The following is a 27,926-nucleotide window of genomic DNA, read 5'->3' on the forward strand; positions in this document are numbered from 1 at the left end:
CATCTTGATCACACATTTTATGTCTACAGATCGATATTTGGTGCATCAACGAGGGGGGGGGGATGTTTAGCTAGTCCACTTAGGCTATGTCTCTCAAAGAAACTTAAAGCTTATCAAGTATCCTCCAATGGAACATAATAATGTAACATTCTGTGCAGCGTGTCCTGTAAACAGGCCGTCGCCCAACAGCAGGCCGACGGCTGGTTTGGCAAAAAACGTGTTGGTTCAGGTAGGAAAGGGAAAACGGGAGGAAAAAGCAGGGTGAAAACTTCATTCATCCTCGGTTCAAAATGGTATCACCTTGTAATACGAGTGGTTCCCTGAGACTAGCACGTTGACGTTTCTCCGTTATCGTTTGGACAAGATCTCCTTCCGATTCCATCGCGGGTCAATAATAGCATTGTGTTCACGCTGCCCAGACACGAAAGCTTTTCAAAGAGAGCGTTTCTCCGCTGCAAAGACACCATTTTGTGTGTGTGTGTGTGTCTTAGACACTTACAATACAGTACCAAACGTTAATGGCCGACGTGAAAAAGAATGGAAAAAACACACGACATGATTACACTTTCACATGTTCCTTCTTCCCTCTAGTTGTACAACGCAGACCAACGATCCCCAATATACATTTTTTCCCCCCATTTCTATTTTTATTTATTTATTATTATTTTATTTGTTTACCACACTGAGACAGAACTTCTCAGCTTGGGACCCAACTCTGGGGAGAGGTCTGTTTAGAGCCGGAGAAGGTTCCCGACTTCCTGTTAGCATTCTGGGCAGAGGGGAGGTGCGAATCGAAGCTCAAGTCCAGGCAATCGGCATCCATCAGTTCGTTGCGGATGATGGCGTCCATGTCGCACTCCAGACTGCCGTTGAAGACGTCCAGGTCCAGGTCGGCGGGGAAGCGGTCCTGAGCGGACAGACCGGCGCCGAGCTGCATAGCGGCATTCTTGCTGGGAGACTTCAGGTGCGGCGGCTTGGCGCCGCCGCCCAACCCCAGGCCGCCGTTGACGGGCGTCGACAAGCCAGCTTGCCAAACGGGCACGGAGGAACTTGGGGCCTGCGCCGCACCGCCCTGGTTCGCCAGCAGGGGGTCCTTGCGGAGCAGCATGGCGTTGCGGCGGGAGTTCTGCAGGGCGATGGCCGTGCTGGCCTGAGACATCAGAGGGTCCGACTGGGTGAGCATGACGTCGCTCGGGCTGTGGGCCTCCAGGCTGAGCAGATCCTGCAAGGCAGGGAAGGGGGGGGGGGGGGGGGATCACAAGTTTAATCACGATACCATACCATACGACAGTGATACTCAACTTGCGGGCCCCTGTGTCGCCCACGATGGAATTGCATTTATTTTTTTATTTTTTTTACACTGCACCTGAACGCAACATGCAAGATACCCGCTGAATAAGTGTCCAAATGTTCATGTCATTCTGGCCAATACTCCACTTCTGCATTTCAGTCTGGAATATGGAATATCTTTCAATAATCTATGATTTAGCTGCTAAATTGTCAAATACCGCCGTCTGCTCGCTACCCAGGCACTTATGTGTACACTTAACCTAACTAACTTAACCGAACTAACTATCCGGTGTGCACAACATTGTCAGACTAAACTCCGGCTGAAGCTGTGTTCACACAGAGATATTTATTTTTCTCTCCGTCGCTCGATTCAACCCTTTGGAATCGCTCCGTCGCTGTTTAAAATCGCTCGTCAACAGGCACAATAATTGACAGACATCTGGGGGGTATAACGTTACGCAATGTCGTAATGTTTGTCCACTACGAGCCACCGTAGTTGTTTACAAGCTAAGCCTATCAGCGTGCTCCCAACGCGAGCTCTATACCGGTAGTACAGACTTCACTTCATGTCAGCTGTCAGCCTGTCAATCAGCTGTCAATGCGGTTTGTTGCCACACAATAAACCAGCGGTTTGTTCCAAGCCAGTGTGATCCTTGACTCACTCTCACACGGCAGCCAATCAGTGTTGAACAGCGAGCGACTGATGGCAGCGAAATTTCGCTCGAGTTGGGATATTTCATCTCGGGCGACGAGCGAATTTTCGCCCTATTTTCGCCCTATCGCTCAGTCTCCGTCCCAGCGATTTTTCTCCTGGGCGAATATACGCTCAATCGCTCGTTTGCATTGACTTTGTATGTAAACTCGATGCCAGCGAAAAACTTCAATAGGTCGGTGTGAACGCACCTTGACACCCCAAAAACCTACAATCTGCTACAGAAAAATGTATATTGTTTGTTTATTAACTGGCCCCTGGCCTTCTATCATTTCACGAAAGTGGCCCCCGGGCAAAGCAAGTTGAGTATCCCTGCCAGCCATACGACTTCTTTGGACAATGATTGCGATATTTGCTGATATCACAAAGTCTGCTACGATACGACTTTCCACTCGATTCCATTCAGGGGCCTTCGATCGATATAAGACGATATCATACGGCCATTTGATGTTACATATCAATGCAGAAAAAAACGATTAAAATATGATTTAACAATTTCATTCCTGAGCTCTTCCAGACATGTAAATGATAAACAATCTATTGTTTTTAATTAAAAAACAATATAGACCTGTTGTTCACTATAAAGTGTCACAGTTCTTATGTTTAAGTGCATTTTGTGTGTGTGTATATCAGTGAACTTGAAGAGCCCTTGATGACCTTTCAATTACGAACATAAGCCGCGCACATCTATGCTTCATCACCGTGGATTTACAAGGCGTTATCTCGAACGCGATATACGGTATTTCCATATTTTCACTTTGCATCGGTACGATAAACGATCAATGGTTAGCGACACTTTGATCTTGACCGATGCGTCGTCCCACCCCTACCTGCAAGGTCTGGTGATCGCTGAAGTGAGGGACGCAGGAGAAGGTGGTCTGCTTGTTCTCCTGGATGGTCTGCATGGGGGATTGCCGCAGGCTGGTGATGGACGGCGGGCTAAACAGAGAGTTGGGCCCGTAGCTGCCAGAGGGGCTGCCCAGGCTGCTGAAGGTAAACACCGGGCTCCCTTGCTGCCCGTCGGCGCCGCTCTCTTCCTCTCCAGGAGGAGGCTGCTGGGACGCCGTCAGGCTGATGTTGTCCAAGAGATCGTCCATCAGGTTGTCGGAGAGCCCGTCGTTGAGGTTCATGGTACCTGATGTCAAAAGTCAATTTAAAAGTCAGCGTTCTTGAAGAGATTTAATATGATTCGAGGTCTCGTGAGAGGCAGAGATGCAACTAGCCTCAATGGCGCAGGGATACATTTGTTCCGAGAGAAACAAATAGTTGCACTGTTTTTATATGTTTTATATGGTGCAATGACACACAGAGAGCTGACATGATACCATAGAAAAGTTAGTGCTGATACAGAGGCATGGTATTAGGTGTCAAAAATAATCGATTATAAGATGCATCGCGATGTGGACGTGCACGATTCTGCATCGATTCACAAATGTCAAAAATCGATTATTAAAATATATATATATATATATATATATTTTTTATAATCAAATCAAATATAATGGAAGTACATGCAGTTGTTTATTTGGATCATAATACAATGCAATTCCAAATGTACTTTTATTTTAAAAGTAGCCACACAGTGAGAAAAAAGAAAGTGAGAAAAAATAAATCGTGTATTATATCACTGTATATATGTATGTATATATCACTAATATATAATCGTAATCGAATTGAAGCCCTCTGAATCATAATCGAATCGTGAGGCCAGTGAAGATTCACAGCCCTACATGGTATAGTAAACTGTGGTACAGATTAGGGATGTCCGATATTATCGGCCTAACGATATTATCGGCCGAATAATTAGCATAAAAATTTCATATCGGAAAATATCGGTATCGGTTTTCATGCCGATATTTTTATTTATTTTTTAATACAGGGGGAGTCTCACTGAGAGCAATGCTCTCTTTTTCAGGAGTGCCCTGTTCACATTCACACACACACACACATTCATACCTGGAAGCTGACCAGTACAACCACAGTCTGATCTGTTGGCCACTGAGCAGCTCCACTGGAGCGGTTGGGGTTGGGGGCCTTGCTCAAAGGCACCTCAGTTATCCTGCCGGTCCCGGGGATTGAACCGACGACCTTCTGGTCACAAGCTCGCTTCTCTAACCGTTGGGCCACCACTGCCCCAATAACACTTAGAACTTTAACACAACGTGCATATTATATATTAAACTCTTCAGCTACATTAAGCTACATTATGTAACTTGTTACCTGAAATTTTGGTGAAAAAAAAAGCCCGCTTATATCGGTATCGGTTGATATCGGTATCGGAAATTAAGAGCTGGACATGATCGGAAATCGGATATCGGTAAAAAAGCCAATATGGAACATCCCTAGTACAGATGGTACAGGACATAATGGATTAGGATTTCTGTGAGGTCATGTGAGATGAAAAATGGGTTTGAAAGTGTGTGAATTTTAAGGAGATGTGCTTTTGGGGGATATATATATATATATATATCAGGGATTCCGCTAGACATTTTCCCAGACGGCCAGTGCAGTCCGTTCCAAAATTCCGGCCATATCGAATATTTACCGGCCACTATTGTCATTAACTCATTGAATGCCAATGACGACAGCTGTCGTCAATTCAAATACTGACGTAGAGTGCCAATGACGACGGTTGTCGTCAATTGCGTTTTTTGACGGTGGGACGTGGATCAATCCCTGATACATCTCTGGTACAACTATTGTAGCTATTGGAGGTCTATAACCTATTTTACAGAACCCTTAGGTGGCGACAGTGCTCTCCACATAACAGAAAGGCAAGGAAAAAACAAAGAAGAAGTCGTTATGGAAACGGAAATCGCATCGCATCCGTATGCATCGATATGCTGAAGCACGTTACTGCAGCTGTGCCTGCAGCAGCCAATCTGCTCCCACAATTGAGCCGCTCTGTGTCGGTTGCGACAGCACATCCGCACATCCACACCGTGGAGTTATTATTCTCAACTGGAAGCATCGTTGCCGGTGACAAACACACGCGGAACGCTGTAAAAAAGCTGCACCCTTCACTGTGCGCACAGCAAACTCAGCAGAGAGCCACCACAGACAGGAGGAGGAGTGTGCAGTTGAGGCGAGGCGAGGCGGGGCGGGGCGGGGCGGGGCGGGGCGGGGGGGGGGGGGGGGCACGCAGAGCAGCACGCAACACCCAGACAGACCCAGGCAGCAGGACAGGATTGACAAACGCAAGCCAGAATATCCGATGCCCACCAGCAGCAAATCAAGACCAGCAAGAAGCTGCAACCAGCAGCGCACGCAGGGGCCAGCGCTGCTGGTTGTAGCTAAAAATATTATTCTGCCAAACAAAATTCCCTGGCCTAAACTGTTTTATTGAAGGAAATTATTTTTGAGGTGTGACTACATTAGAAAAGATTAGCTTCAGAGTCAGTGTGTGCTTGAAATGTTTAATTTCACAAAAGGCCAATTATCTCAGCTTCTAGAAAAAAATTGCTGTTTTTGGATGAATCAAGCTATCTTCTCCGGCTCATAACTAAAGAACGGAAAATGGGATCAATAAACTTTTTTTTGCAGATGATAGAATAGAGTCTCATCGTTCTTTGTGCGTGTTCAGTGTTTACATAGTAATATCACACAATATTCTGTGGGCCTCGAGAAATCACTGAAAACGCTCTGAAACTCTGGCACTGGGAGCGTCCGTTCTCCAAAAGTGGCTGGCACTCAATGAGTTAAGAGGCCGATGTCGCAGCAAGAATATTTAATTGGTCGGCACGTCGTTCTCGGTACAAGGACGCTTTCGTTATTGAAACAGACAACATGCATGCATGCTCCTACTGTAGCCTATCTATCTGCATTTGCAGACACTCATGAACCCATATCTTCTGGACATTGCCTTGATGAAAAAACAATGTAGCGTTAGCTAAAAGTAATAAGTGCGACAGTGTCAGTGCAGACAGCGCACAACTTGAATCTCCAGCAATAGGCTACGCACCTTAATCTTTCCCACTCGACACCTGGCACCTGCGGCAGCTCTCCTGCACTCGTTCTCGGCTCCCATGTGGCTTTATTTGTGGTAAGCATTTTGATTCATCTCCTCATCATACGAGCGTCAGGCAACAAGCGCGAGCCATTGATTGATTGATTGATTGATTCGCTTGACGTAGGTAAAAAGGCTTTTTACCTCCGCTAAATTGACAGCCTATACGTCGGGTCTCTTTCGCTTTTGACGGCGGCAGGCACGCTTCTGTTTCTTTGCTGCCGTCTTGCTGGCTTCGGCTGAAGTAGGCTACTTGTTGCATGATCTCGATTAAAAAAAGGACTGGCCTAGCAAGGGATGTCTGTTTTGACATTTCAGTTTCCTCCTGTGTGTTTCCTCACAGCGGGTCCAGCGCTGGCCGGCGGGACTGATGCTGCTTGTGCGGCTTTTAAACGGCGCTCTACAGTAACGAAAGCATCTGCTATATTTTTCTTTTTCACAAACACTCAACATACAGGGGGGCGGAAAACATATGATGTAATAAGTCTCTATTTAAGTCGTAGCTTATTGGCAACATCACTTAGGCTATAGGTCACACAATATTAGGCTATTTTATATAAGGAATTTATTTATTTGGCATATTTTCAGCCGGCCACTTGAGCCGGTGACCTTTCAATTTGCCGGCCCACCGGCTAACGGAATCCCTGATATATATATATATATATATATATATATATATATATATATATATATATATATATATATACCGTAAATTCCGGACTATAAGCCGCACCTTTTTTCCCGTTTTTTGGGCTTTTTTGGCCCCTGCGGCTTATATAACGGTGCGGCTTATCTATGGATTTTTTCAAAAAAAAAAAAAAAAAACTCTCTTTTTTAGCACTCTTTCTAACTATAAATCCTATATAACTATAATAAGTTTTAATTTCCTCTCTTGCCCTCTTTTCACCACACTGTATGACACTGTATGACACTGTGTGCACTGTAAAAAACAACACAGGTGGTGTTGTGTTATGTTGTTTTGTTGAAATGTTAATAAATGGGAGCTTCCTCAAACAGCCATCTCTTTCCCGACAATCCCCTCTGTGCATGAACCCTTACATATGGTAATTAAACATTAAAACACAAAAAAAAAAAAAAAAAAAAAAACATTAAAACACCCGCGGCTTATAGTCCGGTGCGGCTTATATAAGAAAAAAATAGTCAACTTTGCAGGTGCGGCTTATACACCGGTGCGGCTTATAGTCCGGAATTTACGGTATATATATATAATGTGTATGTATTAAAGGCCGGCTTTCCTGATTTTCAACCATATTTGTGTCATTACAATGTCAGTAGTTGGATTAGATATTGCAGCCTTTACCTCCCCTCACTCAACCCTCCTGGCTGATCTCCCTCATCTCTCACATATTTTCTTGATGCTCTGACGTAAAACGCGTCAGAGCATCAAGTCCAGACTTGCGGAAGAGAGCAGCTGTAAACTACAAGTGTTGTGGGGGTGTGCCGCCATGGTTCCACCTCTAGAGGTCCTCCACGCCCCTTCACAGCTACTGAAGAACAACAAAAGGCAGCCATCTTTTTTCACCGCATAGCCTAGGCTAGCTAATGTTAGCTCCCCTAGCGCCTTGCAAAGAACCATATCTCGGGAACGGAAGCAACACGGGACTGGCGGCATTGGAAAGCTTGTCAAATTTTACATCTAGTAGAAGGTGCGTTGAAGTTATGAAATCAACGCTGAGCAATGTACCCTTTTTTACATTAAATAGTTACAACATCAGATGCTCATAACTCCTAGGAAAATGCCTTAAATTGCATGAAACTTTGTGTGTGAAGACATCTCCCGACATATACTTCGGTTTAAATTTGGTGCAATTTGGAGCCAAAAAAAAAAAATATTATTCTTCTTCTTCTTCTACAATTGTTTTATGTCGAAGCCGCCTTCTTCTTTTTTGAGTTTTATGGCAGTTGGCAAACATATATGTGCATTACCGCCACCTACTGGAGTTTGCTCCCCACTCCCGCCCCTCCACCAGACCCCCCCCCCCCCCCACACCCCACACAGAGTGGATTTTGGTTGATTGCTCAGGCTCTGAACAACCAATTCAAAAAATTTCAACAGATTCCAACTCCTTAGGGGCGTGAGATTTAATATATCTTCATATTCCCCACGGGAAAGCCTTCCTTTAAGTAAATGAATAACTGACAGGTTTAAAGGGTTATAATACTGAGAGCTACATTGTTCTGAGACACTGATGTACTATTTAATGTCCCTTCTAAGCTAAGGTACAACTACAACCAGGCCCGTAGCTACCATTGAGGACACCGAGGTCATGACCTCTGTATTTTTTTTTTTTTAAATAGCCCGGCCCCCAGATCTATTCATCTGTCATTGATGTTTTAAAGCCCTCAAAAATAACATGATATATGACAGTTGATCAGAAATGCAACAATTTGCTTCCTCTCTGTGTGCTATATAGACGGTTTTCACCAGAGCGCAACCCCACAGCACTTCCTTTTTCTCAGCATTCGGCAAACTGCAGAAATATTCACTCGACATCGTTACTTTTGTTTTCGCCGCTCAGCTGTATAGACGGTTTTCACGGAATGGTCAGTCCTGCACTTGAATGTTTTTTTTTCTTTTATGTCCATAGCAAACACTGCAACAGGAAGTGAGCGGGGGTTCAATTTAGAATGTTTTTGTTGTCAAGTTAAAACCGTCTATAGAAGGAAGAGACATAACTACAGCAACGGTGGGGGCCCTCGCTGGCGACGCTAAACTTTTAGCTAACCTGTTTGCATCTATTTTCGCAATGGCATCCCAAGTATCATCATACTATTATGGGATGCGATGCGAACAGTTGTATTATGGGTAGGGATGCAGCGGTTTCCGGTTTGAAGGTATACCTCGGTTTCAAAAAGTCACGCTATCAAAACCACTATGTTTTGCCGTCATACCTTCCCCACGGTATCACCTGTTTCCCCCTGAGAGAGAAAGTGCCCAGACAGAGTGTAGTTACGCGGCCCCTCCCCCCCAGCTGCCCAGTCTCAGCAATCAGTGTAGCTGTGATCGTCAAGAAGTCATCAAGTCAATCGTTTACTCCCGTGCGTAGCCTATTACTGACCGACATACTGAAGATAATTAATACCTCTCTTCTTACAGGCATTTTCCCAAAATCTCTAAAAACTGCAGTTGTTAAGCCCTTGCTAAAGAAGCGTAGCCTCGACCCCTCTATAATCAGCAATTACAGACCAATATCAAATCTTCCCTTTATTAGCAAAATACTCGAAAAAACTGTCTACCAACAACTCAATACCTTTCTATCCTCCAATGACCTCCTAGATCCTTTCCAATCAGGCTTCCGACCCCATCATAGCACCGAAACTGCGCTTATCAGAGTTATAAATGACATCCGAATGAACACTGATTCAGGTAAAATCTCAATCTTAGTGTTACTAGACCTCAGCGCTGCCTTTGATACGGTTGACCACGAAATTCTATTGGACAGACTGGAAAACTGGGTCGGGCTTTCCGGCACGGTCCTAGAGTGGTTCAGATCTTATCTGCAAGACAGGAACTACTTTGTCTCCATTGGCAACTACACATCTGACCAAACCAAAATGACATGTGGGGTACCCCAAGGATCAATTTTAGGTCCTGTCCTGTTTAACCTTTATATGCTCTCTCTGGGCCTAATTATGCAAAAAAACAAAATAGCTTATCATAGCTATGCAGATGACACCCAACTCTACATAGCCCTCTCATCGGATGACTATGCCCCCATAGAGTCACTGTGTCAGTGCCTTGCGCAAATTAATGATTGGATGTGCCAGAATTTTCTCCAACTTAATAAAGACAAAACAGAGATAATTGTCTTCGGCAAAAAAGAAGATAGGCTCAAAGTTACTGCTCACCTCGAATCCCTATCTCTGAAGCCAAAGGACCAGGTAAAAAATCTTGGCATTATTATTGACTCTGATCTAAATTTCAACTCCCACATCAAGCTTATAAGAAAATCTGCCTTCTATCATCTAAAAAATATAGCAAGGATTAGAGGCTATATGTCCAAACAAGATCTTGAAAAACTAATTCATGCTTTCATTTCTAGCAGGCTAGACTACTGCAACAGTCTTTTCAATGGTCTTCCCAAAAAAGCTGTTAAACAACTTCAGCTCATTCAGAATGCGGCTGCTAGAGTTCTAACAAGAACCAAGAAAGCTGAACACATTACACCAGTTCTCAAATCCCTGCATTGGCTGCCAGTAAATCTTAGAATAGACTTTAAAATTCTGCTAATAGTTTACAAATCTCTCAACGGGTCAGGCCCACACTACATCTCTGAAATGCTTCTACACTATGAACCATCCAGATCCCTGAGATCTTCAGGCACTGGTCTACTAATTGTCCCAAGGACCAAATCTAAACATGGTGAAGCCGCGTTCTCCCACTATGCCTCTCATAACTGGAACAAACTCCCTGAACACATTAGATCTGCCCCTACTCTGCCTATTTTTAAATCCAAGCTAAAGACCTTTATGTTTACTCTTGCTTTTAACTGCTACTAAACTACTGCCTCTCTCGGCCTGTAATTTTAAAAAGACTTTTCCTGTACATTTCCAACAAATGGACTGTACATGTAATAATAATACTGAAGAGTGCCTTGTAACTTATTTAAAACAGAAATAATGTTTCATGTTTGTTAATTTGAGTATATATTTTAACTAAAACTGTCGGCTGTGTTTTTTATGTGTTTTTTATATGTGCATTGCTTTGCTGCTTGTTTTTTCGATTATTTTTTTGTAAAGCACCTTGAATTGCCTTTGTGTATGAAAGGTGCTATATAAATAAAATTTGACTTGACTTGACTATTGAAATTCAACGTGATAATGGCTGCTGAAGGAGAATCCCCAGAATGTTCCCCCGGGCGGTGGGCCGCGGCCCCGTCGAAAAAGACAAACTCCGCGGTGTGTGGGAATATTTTTGTTAAAAGCAGGGATGGCCAGGGAGGATTAGAGGGGGCAATGCCTCAAACATGAATCAGCACATCTGCAGGAACAACACCCGTCCTTATTTGCCAAATTCAAGGTACGTTAAACGTCTTGCATCATCATACATCGTGTCGGACATAAACCATTTCCACCGGCAGGAGGATGAACGAAAAATAAACACTGTCATAGGCTAACGTTATCGATAACATAACATGGCTAATTAGCACTCAGCTGTCTTTGCTCTAACTAACGATAACGTTACTTGACTGAGCGAACGTCTTATGCTGGCGTATTGCACTGAAGAGAAGTAACAACAGTCATTAAATAAGAGGCAGAGGTGTGTGTGTGTGTGTGTGTGTGTGTGTGTGTGTGTGTGTGTGTGTGTGTGTGTGTGTGTGACGCACAGAGAGGCAGAAGTGTGTGTGTGTGTTTACATTATGTCTGCTTGGATCCATTATAAGCTAGCAATGCGCTACAATATTTCTCCTGTGCTTACAGCACATGCATCCAGTGTCTGCACTGCTACTTTCTTCCAAAATATCTGGATCTCTAATATTTGCCCTACAGTACTTTTGGATACAAATAAAAGTGTGTGTGTGTGTGTGTGTGTGTGTGTGTGTGTGTGTGTGTGTGTGTGTGTGCTGTGCACATTAACATTGAAACATTTATGTCCAGTGTCCAATCCGATTTGACAAAAGATAAGCATGTGTGTTTTAGTTTTACATATGTTAATTAGATTAAATAAATAGTTCAATAACAAAAAAAACATGTAGGCTATTTCTTTGTTGCCAGATTTCACAATAACACATAAAGGTCTGCGATACCGTGATACCGTGGTATTTTTGTCCAAGGTTATCATACCGTCAAAAACTCATACCGCTGCATCTCTAATTATGGGATGTGCGTTTCCCAGGCAACGACACGTTGACACGTTTTGGAACAGCGCTGCACGCTGGCACAATGTTCCTAAAAGCAAAATGCTTATTGTTTTGAATGATTTGGGTCAACACTGTCAACACCAGCATTGTTGTATTGTAATAATATGCCATAAAGGTTTATTGCAATTTTGGAGAGCGGGGGGGGGGGGGGGGGGGGGGGGGGGGATTATATATATATATATATATATATATATATATATATATATATATATATATATATATACACACTTCTTCTTTTTTTGCAATTTTTTTTCTGGCCTTGGCGGGGGCGTCGTTGGCCTGGCGGGCCCGCCAGGCCTGTAGAATGGTAGGGGAAACACTGGATTCCATCTATAAAACGGACGAATGGAATAGGAACATTTCCTCGAACAGTACCTGCCAGGTCGGAGAGGCCTGTGGGGCCTGTAGAGGGCGACATGCTGGAGGGGCTGGAGTAGAGCATGGGCGAGAGGGGCGAGTCATCGTCGGGCACCTCGTCCAGCTCCAGGTTGGCCAGGATGGGGGAGAGCCGGCCGCTCAGCGTGCTGGCGTTGGAGTTGGTCCGGGAGCGGAAGTCTGTCCAGGCGTCCAGCTCGTCGCTGCTGCGCGAGGTGGGGCTGCCCGTCCACTTGGAGAGGCTGGAGGAGCTCTCGGAGCTGCCGTCCTGCGCCGCCTGCAGCAGGGCCTTCTTCTTGGTGGCGCGGCCTCGGGCGCCCTTCATGTACTTGCTGTTGTCCATGGAGACGGCCCGGCGCCGCGGCGCTTTGCCTCCTTTCCCGCCCTCTGGGTTGACCATCCACCACGAGCTTTTCCCCGTCCCTTCATTCTGGACCTTGACAAAACGACTATGGAGGGATAGATTGTGTCGGATGGAGTTCTGCAATGAAAGTGCATAACGACAGACTCAGAGATGTACATATTCACTAGGGCTGTGCAATAACATCGATACGGCAATATATCGCAATATTTTCTCCTGCAATACTGTATCTGTGTTTCAGAAAAATATCGTGATATATCGTTTAGGGGTGGGGGAAAAAATCGAAAAGTATCGCGATTTTTAATGTCACGATTTTTTGAATCGATATTTTATTCCAGAATCGATAATCGCCAAAAAAAGATTTTTTTTTTTTTTTGGGTGCTTGCAGTCAGGCCACTCACTGAACAGCAGGCCAGGCGCCGCCTACTGGTTTACTAGTGGTTTTATTACTTTATTAGTTAGTCTGAAGTAATAATTACACTTCAGGGTTAAAGTGGGTGCATCTCATTGTAAAATTGGACTTCAAACGGCCCAAATCTGGCTTCAAACGGCCCAAATTGGGCTTCATTCAGTCTGGCCTGCTTGGTATCTAATGCCCGGCCTGAATTATGATCCCAGTCCGCCCCTGTTTTTAACTATATCACCCAGCCTTACTCATGATATATAATATACAGTCTCTAGTGTATGATTCAACTTTTCCCATGTTCTAATCTAGTGTAAAAAAGCAAACAAACTGAAAAAAGAAAAGAAAAAAATTAACAAAAATCGCAATAAATCGTAATATCGAATCGCAATAATCGTAGAATCGCAATACTTAAGAATCGCAATATAAATCGAATCGGCACCCAAGAATCGTGATAGTATCGAATCGGGAGATAAGTGAATCGCCACAGCCCTAATCGTCATATTGATTTTTTCCAGAAACCATGTGTTCATTGACACAATAAGAATACCTTTTATTTCAGTGCGTTCAGTAAGACACTCAACACTCAATAGTTTTGACTCAATTTGTCCACTAAGTTATCAATATAAAGTGATGTACATATTATTACACTACCTGGGTGGTGCACAGCGAGTTGTATTTTCAGCTCTATTTTAAAAATGTCAGTAAATTATGTAGAGTATTGCAATATATCGCAATGTGTATTGTATCGCAATGTATCGTGATACAATCGTATCGTGACCCATGTATCGTGATACGTATCAGGTAAGGTCCTTGCCAATACCCAACCCTAATATTCAGGTAAAATAAAATGGCTTATGTGTGATGATGGTAGTGCTGCACGATTAATCGAATCGCAATCGCAATCGCGATGTCAGCACGTGCGATTGCATAACCGCAAAAGTGTGCGATTATTTTATTTTTTTCACGTCTTTTTGAGTGTGTGTGTGTGTGTGTGTGAGAGCCTCCTTTAAACTAACGTTACACGCGACGCAGCAAACACACGTTTCTCAGCCATCACACTGGGCATCAATACTAGCGGGAGACTTCTCCCATGCACTCCCGCAAATAAGTAATGTTATGTGCAGCAAGGTACATATTATCTACAGAGAGGGCGAGAGAGAACATCCATGATCGCTAACAGCAAGCTATGCTAATAACTAGCTAGCCGTTCGTTCAGAAACGCATGTAAACAGCCGTGTGATCAGTGAGAACGTCAGTAAAATAAGGAGAGAGCTGCAGGTGCTTATGCAGAACTAGTGCGCGATTAAGTACACAGTGGGGATGACCCGCTGTGATGAAGAATATAACGAGATTAACAAGGTTGATAGCAAAACACTGTCGCAGCTGCCAGCACTGGCAGCATCACCTCCAGGCTAGCTAACTAGCCTGTCACATGACGCCTTCATGGTCCCCTCGTTAAAAGTCTGCAGATGCACGTTCTCACCTCTCTCTCTCAAGAAGCGTCACGTGAGTGTGGCGTTTAAGGCCATCTGTCGCTACAAAATAAATAAACGGGGTGTATCATTCATTAGTATTGCTGGACAGACATGTAACTAACTTTGCAACTTTGCTGAGCCATCTTCTATGTGCTGTAACACAGTGCAGTTTCTATTTGACTGGTGTTTCTTTTTTACATGTTTGGGACAGGCAAATGTCTCAAAATGTTTTATTTTTTTGTAAAGATAATTTAATTTCAAATTGTTTTATTTTTTTAGTTTTAATATATTTTAAATTGTAACATATTTCATGTATTTTAGTCTGTGATATGTGAAACCGTGGTATTTTTGTCCAAGGTTATCATACCGTCAAAAACTCATGCCGGCACATCCCTAGATACCTAGTGGCAGTGGTGGCCCAACGGTTAGAGAAGCGAGCTTCAATCCCCGGGACCGGCAGGATAAATCTGGGTGGGGAAAGTGAAAAGGCAGCGCTTGCCCCTCCCTCATTACCACCACTGAGGTGCCCTTGAGCAAGGCCTTAACCCCAACTGCTCCAGTGGAGCTGATCAGTGGCCAGCAGATCAGACTGTGGTTGTACTGGTCAGCTTCCAGGTATGAATGTGTGTGTGAATGTGAACAGGGCACTCCTGAAAAAGAGAGCATTGCTCTCAGTGAGACTCCCCCTGTATAAATAAAGGTAAAAAAAAAAACTCTTGTTTATTATATCGCAATCACAATCGCAATCGCAATATTGTCCACCCTAATCGCTAATCGCACCTTTTCCCCAAATCGTGCAGCACTAGATGATGGTAGCATTATTTCTTAAAGCACTTGTGAAAATATGAATTGTTCACACTTACAGCACAATTAAAACCTTTATATAGATTAGTGGGCTTGTTGTGCAGCTATGTATGCCTACTGTACAGTTCACAGCAGTTTGCTTATAGGTCTATATACCTTAAAGGTAAAGTAGAATGACCGTGGATATATGCCTCCGCCAAGTGAGCAGTCGACATCCATGTCTGTCCAGACTTTGACGTTTGATCCAAATGTGAAGAAATTCCGTCAAGGCGTTACTGAGAGATTGCGGTTAACGAGCTTGAAAATGGCGTTCGTGAGGTCACAGTGACCTTGAGCTTTGACCACCAAAATGTAATCAGTTCATCCTCGGGTCCAAGTGGACGTTTGAGCCAAATTTGAAGAAATTCTGTCAAGGCGTTCCTGAGATATCGCATTAACAAGTTAGAGAATGGCGTTTGTGAGGTCACAGTAGGGCTGTTCGATTTTGCCTAAAAATTAAATTGACGATTTTTTCTCTCAAAACTCGATTTTCTTTATACTATTATACTTCTCTAAACATTTGTTGCCCTGCAGAGCTATTTTTTTCATAAGTGACAAATTACGCTTTTACTCTGAAGGCAGAACAACCCAACTTCCTGTTTTAGCCTAACTTGCTATGCCTAACTTCCTGGCTGTTGCTTGCTAACCTGCAGTCACTTGACACTGATGGATTTGTTTGAGCACTCGGTGCTCTTTTGGAGGTGAGTCCTGGTAACATTACTCGGTGGCCTCACGTGTTCTTTTGTTGTTATGTGAACTATAAAGGCAACATTTCAGCGTCCGGTGATAACGTCTTTGTTTGTGCGCGCGCGCGCGTGTGTTGTGGTAATCATTATCTTGTGCAGCCCGCAGTGCAACACGCTGCTCAGTCCTCACACTGCTTTTTGGAGGTGTTGAAATAAGTTCATTGCTGCTGTCTTTAGTAGCCAGCAGTAGTCACAGCCTCCAGAGAGACTTTACAGCGGGGAGAAGGGACCAGTAGCAGCACGCGTACATGAGAGAGAGCCGCCCCGCCGTAACGTAATTACCCTAGTTAAAGTGTAAATCGATTTTACGATTTTCATTGGTTTAACATCGTCCTAACTAATTAATTCGATTACGATTCAAAATCGATTAATCGAGCAGCCCTAGGTCCCAGTGACCTTGAACTTTGACCACCAAAATCGAATCAGTTCATCCTTGAGTCCAAGTGGACGTTTGAGCCAAATTTGAAGAAATTCTGTCAAGACGTTACTGAGATATCACGTTAACGAGCTTGAAAATGGCATTCGTGAGGTCACAGTGACCTTGAACTTTGACCACCAAAATGTAATCAGTTCATCCTTGTGTCCAAGTGGACGTTTGAGGCAAATTTGATGAAATTTCATCAAGGCATTCCTCAGATATCGCGTTAACGAACATCAGACGGACGTACGGACAACCCGAAACCATAATGCCTCCGGCCTGGCTATCACCAGCGGACGCCGGAGGCATAAAAATGTGTGTTTGATCAACGCTGTTCCACTGAGTAAAACTGAAGACTATAAACAGGCAACATTCAATGCTGTCAGACCATTTAATTCCACCATGGAACAGGCTGTCTTTTATTGTAATAAAACTAGGGGTGTCAAAAATAATCGATTATAAGATGCATCGTGATGCGGACGTGCACGATTCTGCATCGATTCACAAATGTCAAAAATCGATTATTTTAAAAAAAAGACAAAAAAAAGGATCATAATACAATGCAATTCCAAATGCACTTTAAAAAGTAGTAAAATGCATTTTAAAAGTAGCCACACAGTGAGAAAAAAGAAAGTGAGAAAAAAGAAATAATGTATTGGGGAAAAAAATACATCGATTTAAGATGCATCGAGATGCATCGATAATCGTAATCAAATCAAATCGTAGCCCTCCGAATCGTAATCGAATCGAATCGTGAGGCCAGTGAAGATTCACAGCCATAACTAAAACTATCGGCACCAAGCATTATTAATAATAATAATAATAATAATACTAAAATAATAATAATTGTTGTTTATTATGTACCAAATGAACCACCTGTATTCAGTATGCTCAGCCCACACTAAATGACACTGCTGGAGCAGCGACTGGGGCAGCAGAGGGGAATTGGCCAAGTACAATTGGGGAGAAAATGGGGGGCGGGGGAGGGATGTGAACAGTCTAAACAAAAATAGCATGGAACCTATAAAAGGCAGCTTTGAAAGGAGGCGCCCTCTTGTGACGAGTGGTGGGAGATCAAGCATTGGCCACAGTCTTCTGGTACTATTAGCTATGAGTCAATGGCAATGGCCTGCTGACATCAAACTTCTAGCAAAGCCGTCGCTCAAAAGCCAATTACAGGATTAGGTCAACTAGCAAAGCACTTTCATCACTTAGGACTGTAAGGTGCCTGCCTCCTACGAGCTCATTCAGAACAATACGCTCATTCAGAATAAACCAATGGTTGGGCTGGATTTCTCACTTAACCAATCAAGTCATGAGTGTTTTGGTGGCTTTCACAAAACAACCATGTTCTCTATTCCTTACACTACACTGTCACCGCCGCTCACCGGGGTCCAAAATGTACGTTTCCACTGTCCAAATGGCTAGTGAATGTTAACATTTGACCAGCCACTTAATAGATTACCTTGTTTTTGGCTTGTGAGTGAAGCAAATCTACCAGCCACTTGCATATTTTACCAGCATTTGGCTGGTGCCAATTTTGGACCCTGACTGCCGCACTGTAGTGAATACAGTATGTGACCCGTCTGCAACTTCAGGGAACTAACCGTTTCCTTTCTGACTACGGTATTTCCGCTGAGGAACCATAATAGTAGAGCGGATTAGCTCCCCAAAATAGAGGAATTGTGCACTTTTTGACAGAAACGTGAAATTCCACACATAGTTAGGGAATACCATAGATTTATTTTCAGATTGGGAGGGAAGTCAGATTTGACCAAAATTCCAAGATAGCCGCCATTTTCCCGTGTCTAATGTACAAATGTGCTTATAACAATTGTGCACTTCTTCAAAAAAGCACACAGTTTCTCACGTAGTGAGTGAATACCATAAGGATTATTGTCAGATGCGGAGGGAAGGCGGATTTGACCTCAAATCCAAGATGGACGCCGTTTCCCTGAGTCTAATGTACAAATGTGCTTGTAAAAATTGTGCACCTTTTCAGAGAAATATGAAATGTCTCACATAGTGAGTGAATACCATAAGTTTTATTATCAGATGTGGAGGAAAGGCAGATTTAAAATCAATAACCAATAACAGGCTGGGCTGATATATGATGGGAAACATTTTGATCAGGAGATCAGCTCTTATGGAATGTGGATGAAACCATGGGCAAGTAAACACGAGGCGAGGGGGAATTAATATGCATTATTTGCATACTGAAAGTGCACCTCCAACCCACGACTGACTGTCAAAACAAAGTATTGAAATATTGACTTAGGCCAACTACTATAGGGCAGACATCACCCTATTCTATATGTTGAGAACCCTGTCCCTCAGAACATGTGTACTTTCACCACCACCGCTTACAGGAACTCTTTGTACGATTGTCCCCACTAGAGGGCTGGGCGATAAAACGATAGCAATATATATCGCGATAGACACGTGATCAATACAATAAAAAAATTGCTCGATAGAGCCGTTCGACAGACTGCATGAAAAAAACATGAGGGCTTCTCCTCCGTGGCTCATAAACACTGAACAGCCTATCGTGTCCTTTGTTAAGACAGCGTGCTACGAGTGACAGGGAGACAGCCAATCATTTACAGACAAACCCCGAGCGTGCACCCGCCCCAGCTCATAAACAGCCAATCATATCCCTCGACAATGGGCAGTGCTAGTGACGCGAACAGCATGTTGGATCTCACCCGGCACCACACACCTCCAAGTGAATCAACAATAACACAGTAGAGAGAATGAGTGCGGAGAGAAGACGTGGAGGAAATTGTCAATACAAGGAAAGCAGAACACCGTCGTCTATAAACGTTACAAAGAATTCAATGTGAGTGAGTTTCAATTCATGTTAACGTAAATTGACAGCGTGTTAAGCCCGCAGTCTTTCCACCAATTTCACAAATGCGGACATCTCCAACGTGACTTTGTGGAATGCGTGGCAGCTCATTCACTGAATCAGCTCACGTTGAACAACCCTGAAATACACGTTACCAAACATTCTTTTTTTGTTTGAGGAGGCTGCCACCGCTAGGCTATGTCATCAAAATAAAACGTCACCATGTCTGTAAATGACTGCTTGCACTCAGACGTATGTGTGACAGTGTTAGCATTACAATTACCTGTGTGCCTCGAAAATAAAGTGGTTCAAAATAAAGTGGTCAAAGGGATGCACGATATATCGGCAATCATATCGGTATCGGCCGATGTTAGTCATTGTTTAACATATCGGTCATATCAGTATCGGTCAGATGTTGCAATGTTAATATCGGTTATCATTATCAGCCAAATTCTTCACATTGATATGAAATAATGCAGTAAATCTATGATTTATGGGCTTTTCCAAAGGCTTTGCAAATAAAGAAATGCATAACTTTTTCAAATTCAGTGTTAACATGTGTTTTTCAGTATGTACAAAATGTGATGATCATAAAAATGTGGTTTTATACAGATCATATCGACATCGGTAAATATCGGTTATCGACCATAACAGCAATGTTAATATCGGTTATCGGCATCGACCAAAATTTTCATATCGGTGCATCCCTAGGTCAAATGCAAACCTCCTTTTCTTCTTGTTTTTTTTATTAATAAAAATTGGTCATTAAAAATTATCAATAATTATCGATATCGACTGATATGAAATATTTTATATCGATATACTTTTTAGCTATATCGCGCAGCCCTAGACACTGTAACATCAAAACGTAAATACAATCTATAAAACACATAGCCAACGGCTTCCCATGCCACCCTGTTAACTCGATATAGCGTCTGCCATCTACAGCTATGCAACACCGGACACTCGTCTGCCATCGAGACATCTAATAGCGAGCCACACAGCAGACATCGCGCATTATAAACAGACCAGGAAATACACAGTCCCAAACCGCCATACAAACAGAGACTACCGTAAGCTTATTTTCACAGCCATGGCCGCTTTATTTCCTCAGTCACAGGCACGGCTTGATCCAGTGGCCTATCGAGAGCCAAAGTGAACGTCACTTCCTGCCTTTCTCCCTGTACCAGCGTCAGAAAAAATACAACGGTGGTCAACGGAGAGATACGTTACTTTTTTAATCCCGTTTGATTTGTGCCACGGGAGTACACACGTAAAAATTGGTCAATTTAAAAGATAACTCTGCATGTCAAGTATGTCATGTTTGTCCTGAAACTGAAACGTAAGGTTTAGTTTTATCAATCAACTACATCTCGTGTCGCACATTATACGTCACACCATCAACAACAATGGACCGGCGGGAGAGACGTCACTTACGCGACTGGTTGTGCGTCGTCTGTCTGATTTATAACTTATAGTGCCACAGTTTTACCACAAACTGAGACTTTCTCGACTTGAGTTATCTTTTACATTGACAAACATGACATGTGTGTTACTCCCGTGGCACAATTCAAACGGGATCAAAAAGGTAGCGTATCGCTGCGTTCACCACCATTCATATTTTTCACACGCTGGTACAGGGAGAAAAGCAGGAAGTGACGTTCACTTTGGATCTCTATTCACCTTATTCACCACGCCCACTTTTTCTCTCTTCCGCGTTCAACGCAAACGTATTTGTTCTTCCGGTTCAGTGCTTGTTGCCTTCTGTGGCTAATATTAGCCACTAGTTAGTTATGTTATATGGCAGTAAAATGCCACTGAATGACCAAATTGATATAACTTTTAACCATTTCGAGTAACACTGTTTCCATACGGATCACCAGCGTTAGTTTGTTGTTTATAACGTGGCTATAATCATAACGTTTCTATCTCGGATGCGTTATTTCGAATCGCACATAGGTTACGCCAAACCACACATAGGTTATGCCTCGAATCGCACGCAACCTATGTGGGTTTCAGGACGCAACAGCCTCGACTCCACTAACGTCATCTTAAGAGCACAATATTCCTGGAATGCAAGTTTAACTAAACAGTTACATGTCCTCTGCATTCTACATAAAATTAAGATATTACGGGTTGTTTTATTTTGTATGTTACATACGTATTGGCCAAGATATGTTAGTTTATGGGGGAGTAATTTTGCCACTTTAGGAGCGGAGTGTGCGCGGCCATTTTGCCTGCGGGGTTTTTGGCAAGTCAAAACGGAAATACTATTACGAAATGACGTAATGCGGAAGCGTCCATGTGTGGGCAAAGAATAAGGTGAATAGAGACACTGCATGAAATGGGCCATGCCCATTACGGGGGAAAGCTCTCCATTCACTTCCAAACACCAGCGTCATTTTCCTTGAATTAAACATGGCTAAAAGCTGCGCAGACAACAAATGTAAAAAATCTGCAATTAAAGTTTTTTTGTACTCCCGAGGAAAACAAGGAAGCCATTGAGAACTGGCGAGAAGAAAATGTGGATATAGCTGTCAAGGAAGTAAGTTGGAGTGTTCATCTTCCGTATGATCTTTGTGTGCAACACGCGACCATGGTCACGTACATGGTCGTAGGAGAACGCCAGGATTGGGGGGTGGGGGGTGTATTAAAAAATAACATCGAAAAAATATTTTCTTCAAACTCGCATTTTTTTTTTACGTTTTGATCCGAGTGAAAAGTTATGCGGTCTCTCCTGTTTCTAAATATATGTGAACCGTTTGGTTTGAACCAGTAAAACTATTTTTATAAGCATTTTACTAAATGTCTATGGGAAAATAAATGGCGGATGAAAATCTCTGGTACAGTGCTGAAGCAGGAAGTGACGTTCCACTTTGGCAGTCTATATGCCAGAGAAACAAATACCCCTAAAAGGCAAGAAGCGGGTATTATGTATTTATTAGCAGAATTGACATGAACTCTCTCAGAGTTCACTCACTCACTCATACCATTTTCGATACCACGGAGAAAAAGTTACACATTAAGTCTTTTTATTATTATTATTAAAACAAGAAAACCTATATAACCTACCTACCTAAATAATTTCTAAAAGTAGATATTAATGATCAAACATTTCCATTCATGTAGCCTACAGTATTTATGTTTTTGTTTCAACTACAAACATAAATAAACGTCAACTTGAAACTATGTTTCAACTACCACACACAGCATAATATTTTAGCCTGTTTATTAAAAAAAAAAAAAACCATATCGATACTTGGTGCCAGTGTATCGATAACGTATCGCAAGTGGAAATATCGCGATACCGTGAGTATCGATATTTTGTCCCACCCCTAGTGTAAGCAGCGTTCTACTTCCTCTGTGTAAGCAGACGTTCTACTTCCTGTGTAAGCAGCTTTCTACTTCCTCTGTGTAAGCAGACTTTCTACTTCCTGTGTATTTCTACTTCCTCTGTGTAAGCAGCTTTCTACTTCCTCTGTGTAAGCAGACTTTCTACTTCCTCTGTGTAAGCAGCTTTCTACTTCCTGTGTAAGCAGACTTTCTACTTCCTCTGTGTAAGCAGCTTTCTACTTCCTGTGTAAGCAGCTTTCTACTTCCTCTGTGTAAGCAGCTTTCTACTTCCTCTGTGTAAGCAGACTTTCTACTTCCTCTGTGTAAGCAGCTTTCTACTTCCTCTGTGTAAGCAGACGTTCTACTTCCTCTGTGTAAGCAGCTTTCTACTTCCTGTGTAAGCAGCTTTCTACTTCCTGTGTAAGCAGCTTTCTACTTCCTGTGTAAGCAGCTTTCTACTTCCTCTGTGTAAGCAGACTTTCTACTTCCTCTGTGTAAGCAGCTTTCTACTTCCTGTGTAAGCAGACTTTCTACTTCCTCTGTGTAAGCAGCTTTCTACTTCCTCTGTGTAAGCAGCGAAAGTTACATTTGGCCCTTGTGTTCAATCGTTTTCAGTCAAATAGCAGCACGTGGGCGTGGCCTAGATTGTCGATTAATCTGTGAATATGTCTTTGATCGAGCAAATTCTTAAAGGGGAACTAACCCCCCAGATTTCTGGCAAAACGGCATTCTGCCTCATTTGAAAAAACAAGGAAAGACAAGAGGCAGAAGAGCGTCTCCTCTTGTCCCACTATACTCTTTGGCTGTATTCAGACCCGAATTATAAACCGGAAACCGGACTAGGTTATATAAATATAGTCACGTTATAAACAACTAACCAACGCTGGTGGTCCGTATGGAAACAGTGTTGCTCGAAATGGTTAAAAGTGATATCAATTTGGTCATTCAGTGGCGTTTTACTGCCATGTAAAGTAACTCACGTTAGCCACTAGCATTAGCCACAGTAGCCGACTACCCATAATGCATTACGTTATGCCAGCACCCGAACGGCTCACGCTACCATTTAATGCATAAAATAAAGCTGATATACAATTGATTCACATTGAAGTACACCACGCGCAAATACCACCGTGACGTAACGATGTACCAAATCGTCCATTCACTTGAGCCCCTGCCCCAAAAAAGCAGGTTTGAACCCATAGAGGGCACTTATGCTAGTGGTGAAAATGATAAAGATTGTAGAATATGTAACAGTTTGGTCTCAAATGTGGACATTTTGGGCAGAATTCTTCACACACCACCCCAAAAGCCATATTGGTTACAAGCTGAAAAAAAGTGTTTTGGGGGTTAGTTACACTTTAACGACTAATGGAGGCTGCAACAGCTGCACCACTGTTTTGGTACTATATATACAGAGTAAACCGACTGCATGTATTGTAGGCTATATAACAACCGGATGACCTACACGTGTCATTTTCTGGGTGGTAAAAGGACAGAACGCTGTCTTAGCTAACTACTACAGGCCTACTGAAAAGAAAAGGGCTAGAGAGACCTATTTGTTCAGCTACTGGAAAACGTCCATCGTTTTGTGGAGACTGTGCTGGTCCATACGGCGCACATGACATGACGCGAGCCATAGAGCACTGAACAGATGCATCACAACGCAAACTCCTCCTGCTGTCCCCTCCCCCACAGCCTCTGAGCAGAGCAGCAGCCTCTGAGCAGAGCAGCAGCCTCTGAGCAGAGCAGCAGCAGGGACTCGCTGACTGGAGCACTGCCAGTTCAGCCACAGCGTGAAACAACTGAGTCGCTCTCACATTGCTCCACATTGACCTACATCGTTTTAGAGTCGGCCGATTGATTACTCTGGCCTGGCCACATCAAAGATGGTGTCCTGTGTGGAGCACACCCGCAGGCAGTGCCGGTGCCACTGCCACTGGCTGGCCTATGATGCCAACGCGTGGTATTATAATATCTCGTTGTCATCGTGGACTCTGGAATCAAACGGTAGATTGTGTTATCATCATGGTATCGCAATGGGAGAGAGGGGAGTATTTACAGTAGTTCAGTCTAGGGGTGGGAGAAAATAGCAAAATATGGTGATGCTTCCTCTTGCGATACATTATCGATACACTGGCACCCGTATCGTGATACCATTTTGCGATGCCATATCGTGACATTTGATCCTGAAATGCGTATTTTTTTGCATGATTTTCTGCATGATTTTTTTCTGTAAACTTAATATAATAATACACAGATTGAAAAGATTTTAGTGAGACATTATTTTGTATCCTTGCTTTAAACATTTTGACTTCACACGTGGAGTCGTGGCAAGTCAGAGACAATATGCACTCTGCACTTTGTTCTACATTGTTGCATGTCAATTCTGGGAATAAATACATCATTCCTGCCGTTTGCCTTTTTAGGGGTATTTTTTCCTCTTCAGTTACACAGATATCGTGATGTATCGCAGATTAAATTTCGTGCAATGTATCAATCATCGCAGTATCGCTGTATCGTGATACCATCGTTATCGAAAGCCAAGTATCGCGATAGTATCGTATCGTGAGTTACTCTGCGATTCCCACCCCTAGTTCAGTCACACGCTGGATATGATTAGGCCATTATGCACACTGTCCCTCCAACCCGTGTGTAGATCAGTGTGTGTAGATCAGTGTGTGTAGATCAGTGTGTGTAGATCAGTGTGTGTAGATCAGTGTGCGTAGATCAGTGTGCGTAGATCAGTGTGTGTAGATCAGTGTGTGTAGATCAGTGTGCGTAGATCAGTGTGCGTAGATCAGTGTGCGTAGATCAGTGTGTGTAGATCAGTGTGTGTAGATCAGTGTGCGTAGATCAGTGTGTGTAGATCAGTGTGCGTAGATCAGTGTGCGTAGATCAGTGTGCGTAGATCAGTGTGCGTAGATCAGTGTGCGTAGATCAGTGTGCGTAGATCAGTGTGCGTAGATCAGTGTGCGTAGATCAGTGTGTGTAGATCAGTGTGTGTAGATCAGTGTGTGTAGATCAGTGTGGTTCTCAAATGTTTTCACGTCAAGGACCCCTAAACTGACACAAATTACACTACGGACCCCCATTTCAGTGTTTCCCCTAGAAAAATGTTCAGGCCTGGAGGGATTTCGAAACTTCCCCCGACCGCAACAGTGGGGGCCCTCGCTGGCGACGCTAAACTTTTAGCTAACCTGTTCACATCTATGTTCGCAATGGCATCCCAAGTATCATCATACTATTATGGGATGCGATGCGAACAGTTGTATTATGGGATGTGCGTTTCCCAGGCAACGACACACATTGACACGTTTTGGAACAGCACTGCACGCTGTCACAATGCTCCTAAAATCAAAATGCTTTATTGTTTTGAAGAGTTTGGCATCTTATATTACTATCAACACTAGTATTGTTGTATTGTAATAACATGCCATAAAGGTTTATTGAAATTTTGGGGAGAGCAGGGGGGAGGCATTTTTTTCTTCTGGCCTGGCGGGAGTGTCGTTGGCCTGGTGGGCCCACCAGGCCTGTAGAATGGTAGGGGAAACACTGCGATTTGATACAATTTTGTCCCAGGGTCCCCATCCGATACTATATTTTACTTTTAGATGTTTTATTACAGAAAGTGTATGAAAGCCATGAAAAAAATAGTAAACACCTTCTGTAATTATGTTACTTATGGAAGGAATTATAATGAATTAAAATGATTCCCCTTTTTGCTGGGGACCCCCTGGAACCCCCTCAAGGACCCCTGGGGTTCCCCGGACCCCCACTTTGCGAACCACTGGTGTAGATGACCACCCCTATACAAAGCAAGCATCTCCTAGGAAATGCTGTTGATGTCAGCACTTCTGAAACACTAACATCATTAACCCTTTCCTGTGTGAGAGAATATTATATTTGCAGCCACTGAAGGTATCTGGCGGCACAGGAGGAGCATGCAAATCTGAAGGGGAACGGAGATACCGACAACCTGCAAGCCAATAATATATCCCACAACTAAACTGGCAATATTGTGCAGAACTACAGTTGTGCAGGATTCCAATCTATTTCTATTTCCAGAGTTGCCCTCGGGCCCCCCCTCTCTCTCCTCCGCCCCCCCCCCCTCTCTCCATTTAAATCCTGCAAAGCTCAGAGCTTTCATCAGACTTGATTCCATGACAGATGAATTGGTTTTCCAAGGCAGACTTAAGCCTTCGAAATCAAACGGAAGCAGGACCCTACACAGCACTGTGAGCTCCCGATGCTACACTAGGGTGCACAGCAGCACACAGCTCCGATGAAAGTCACATCCACTCTGAGTCTGCATTGCCTTAGCCTACATGCTTTTGGTCTCATTGTCATGCTTTATTATGGTCACTCACTACCTTGCCTGTAACTGGGGTCCAGAACTGGATTTGTATATGCGTAGATTTGTAGGCGCAGCAGAACCAAGAGAATCTGGGTTATAGTTAAAACTACGAGCCTTTTTGACTGCCTGGGTTAGATCGATGTCATTTGACAGTAAAGCACAGACTGTGCCTATCTATCAGGCAGCCACACATGAAGTCTGCTGCTTATTATCTGTGGTGCAGAGACAGACAGTAGCTCAGTGCACTTCAGATCACACATACTGTATGAGTGTGACTGACACCCAAACATATGAGTCAAAACGAACATAAGATATGAAGGCCAGAACATGGAGGTGGGAGGTTATGGTTATCATCATACTGTCAGTCATAATAACACTGTAAACAACCTGCTGTTGCATCTCGCCACACAGTATATGGCCTGTCTTTGTTGTGCTGACAGAAACCATGTCATCACCGACCAACTCACCTTCCAGCCAGCAGAGCTATTGCTGTCGCCTTTGTCCTTGAAGTATGGCACAGACCTCACCATCCAGTCGTAGATTTGGGACAATGTCAGCCTGTTCTCGGGGGAGCTCTCGATGGCCTGCGTAATGAGGTCTGCATAGGAGTAGTTGCCCCAGGCATTCCTGCGGGCAGACGACTTCCTCGGCTGGGCCGCGGGGCCGCCGCCGAGAGCCGCGGGGCTGATGGGGGTGTGTGGCGACGTGGATGAAGGAGGGGACCCGTCGTCGTCGGCGGCGGTGCCTCCCTCCTCCTCCTCCTTGGCGAGGCCGCGGTGAGCCCCCGCGGGCTGCGACGAGGTGCCGCTCGGCTCCCTGTGGTGCCCGGAGGGTTCTGTAGTAAAAACACTGGCGTCTTTCTCATTCTCATCATCAT

General features: G+C 43.6%; 1 protein-coding gene across 1 annotated transcript; it reads right to left on the reverse strand.

Annotated features, from left to right (window-relative positions):
• Positions 1–63: 63 nt before the first annotated feature.
• foxo3a (forkhead box O3A) lies at positions 64–27,691 on the reverse strand. The gene is made up of 4 exons (XM_083633423.1): positions 27,517–27,691; positions 12,266–12,746; positions 2,833–3,137; positions 64–1,222 (listed from the first exon to the last, which is right to left on the reverse strand). Exons 1-4 carry the CDS (start codon positions 27,577–27,579, stop codon positions 698–700), a joined length of 1,374 nt encoding a protein of 457 aa, XP_083489549.1. The 5' UTR covers positions 27,580–27,691; the 3' UTR covers positions 64–697.
• Positions 27,692–27,926: the final 235 nt, after the last annotated feature.

This window comes from Poromitra crassiceps (assembly GCF_964638095.1).
Source record: "Poromitra crassiceps genome assembly, chromosome: 3".
Lineage (NCBI taxonomy): Eukaryota > Metazoa > Chordata > Actinopteri > Beryciformes > Melamphaidae > Poromitra > Poromitra crassiceps.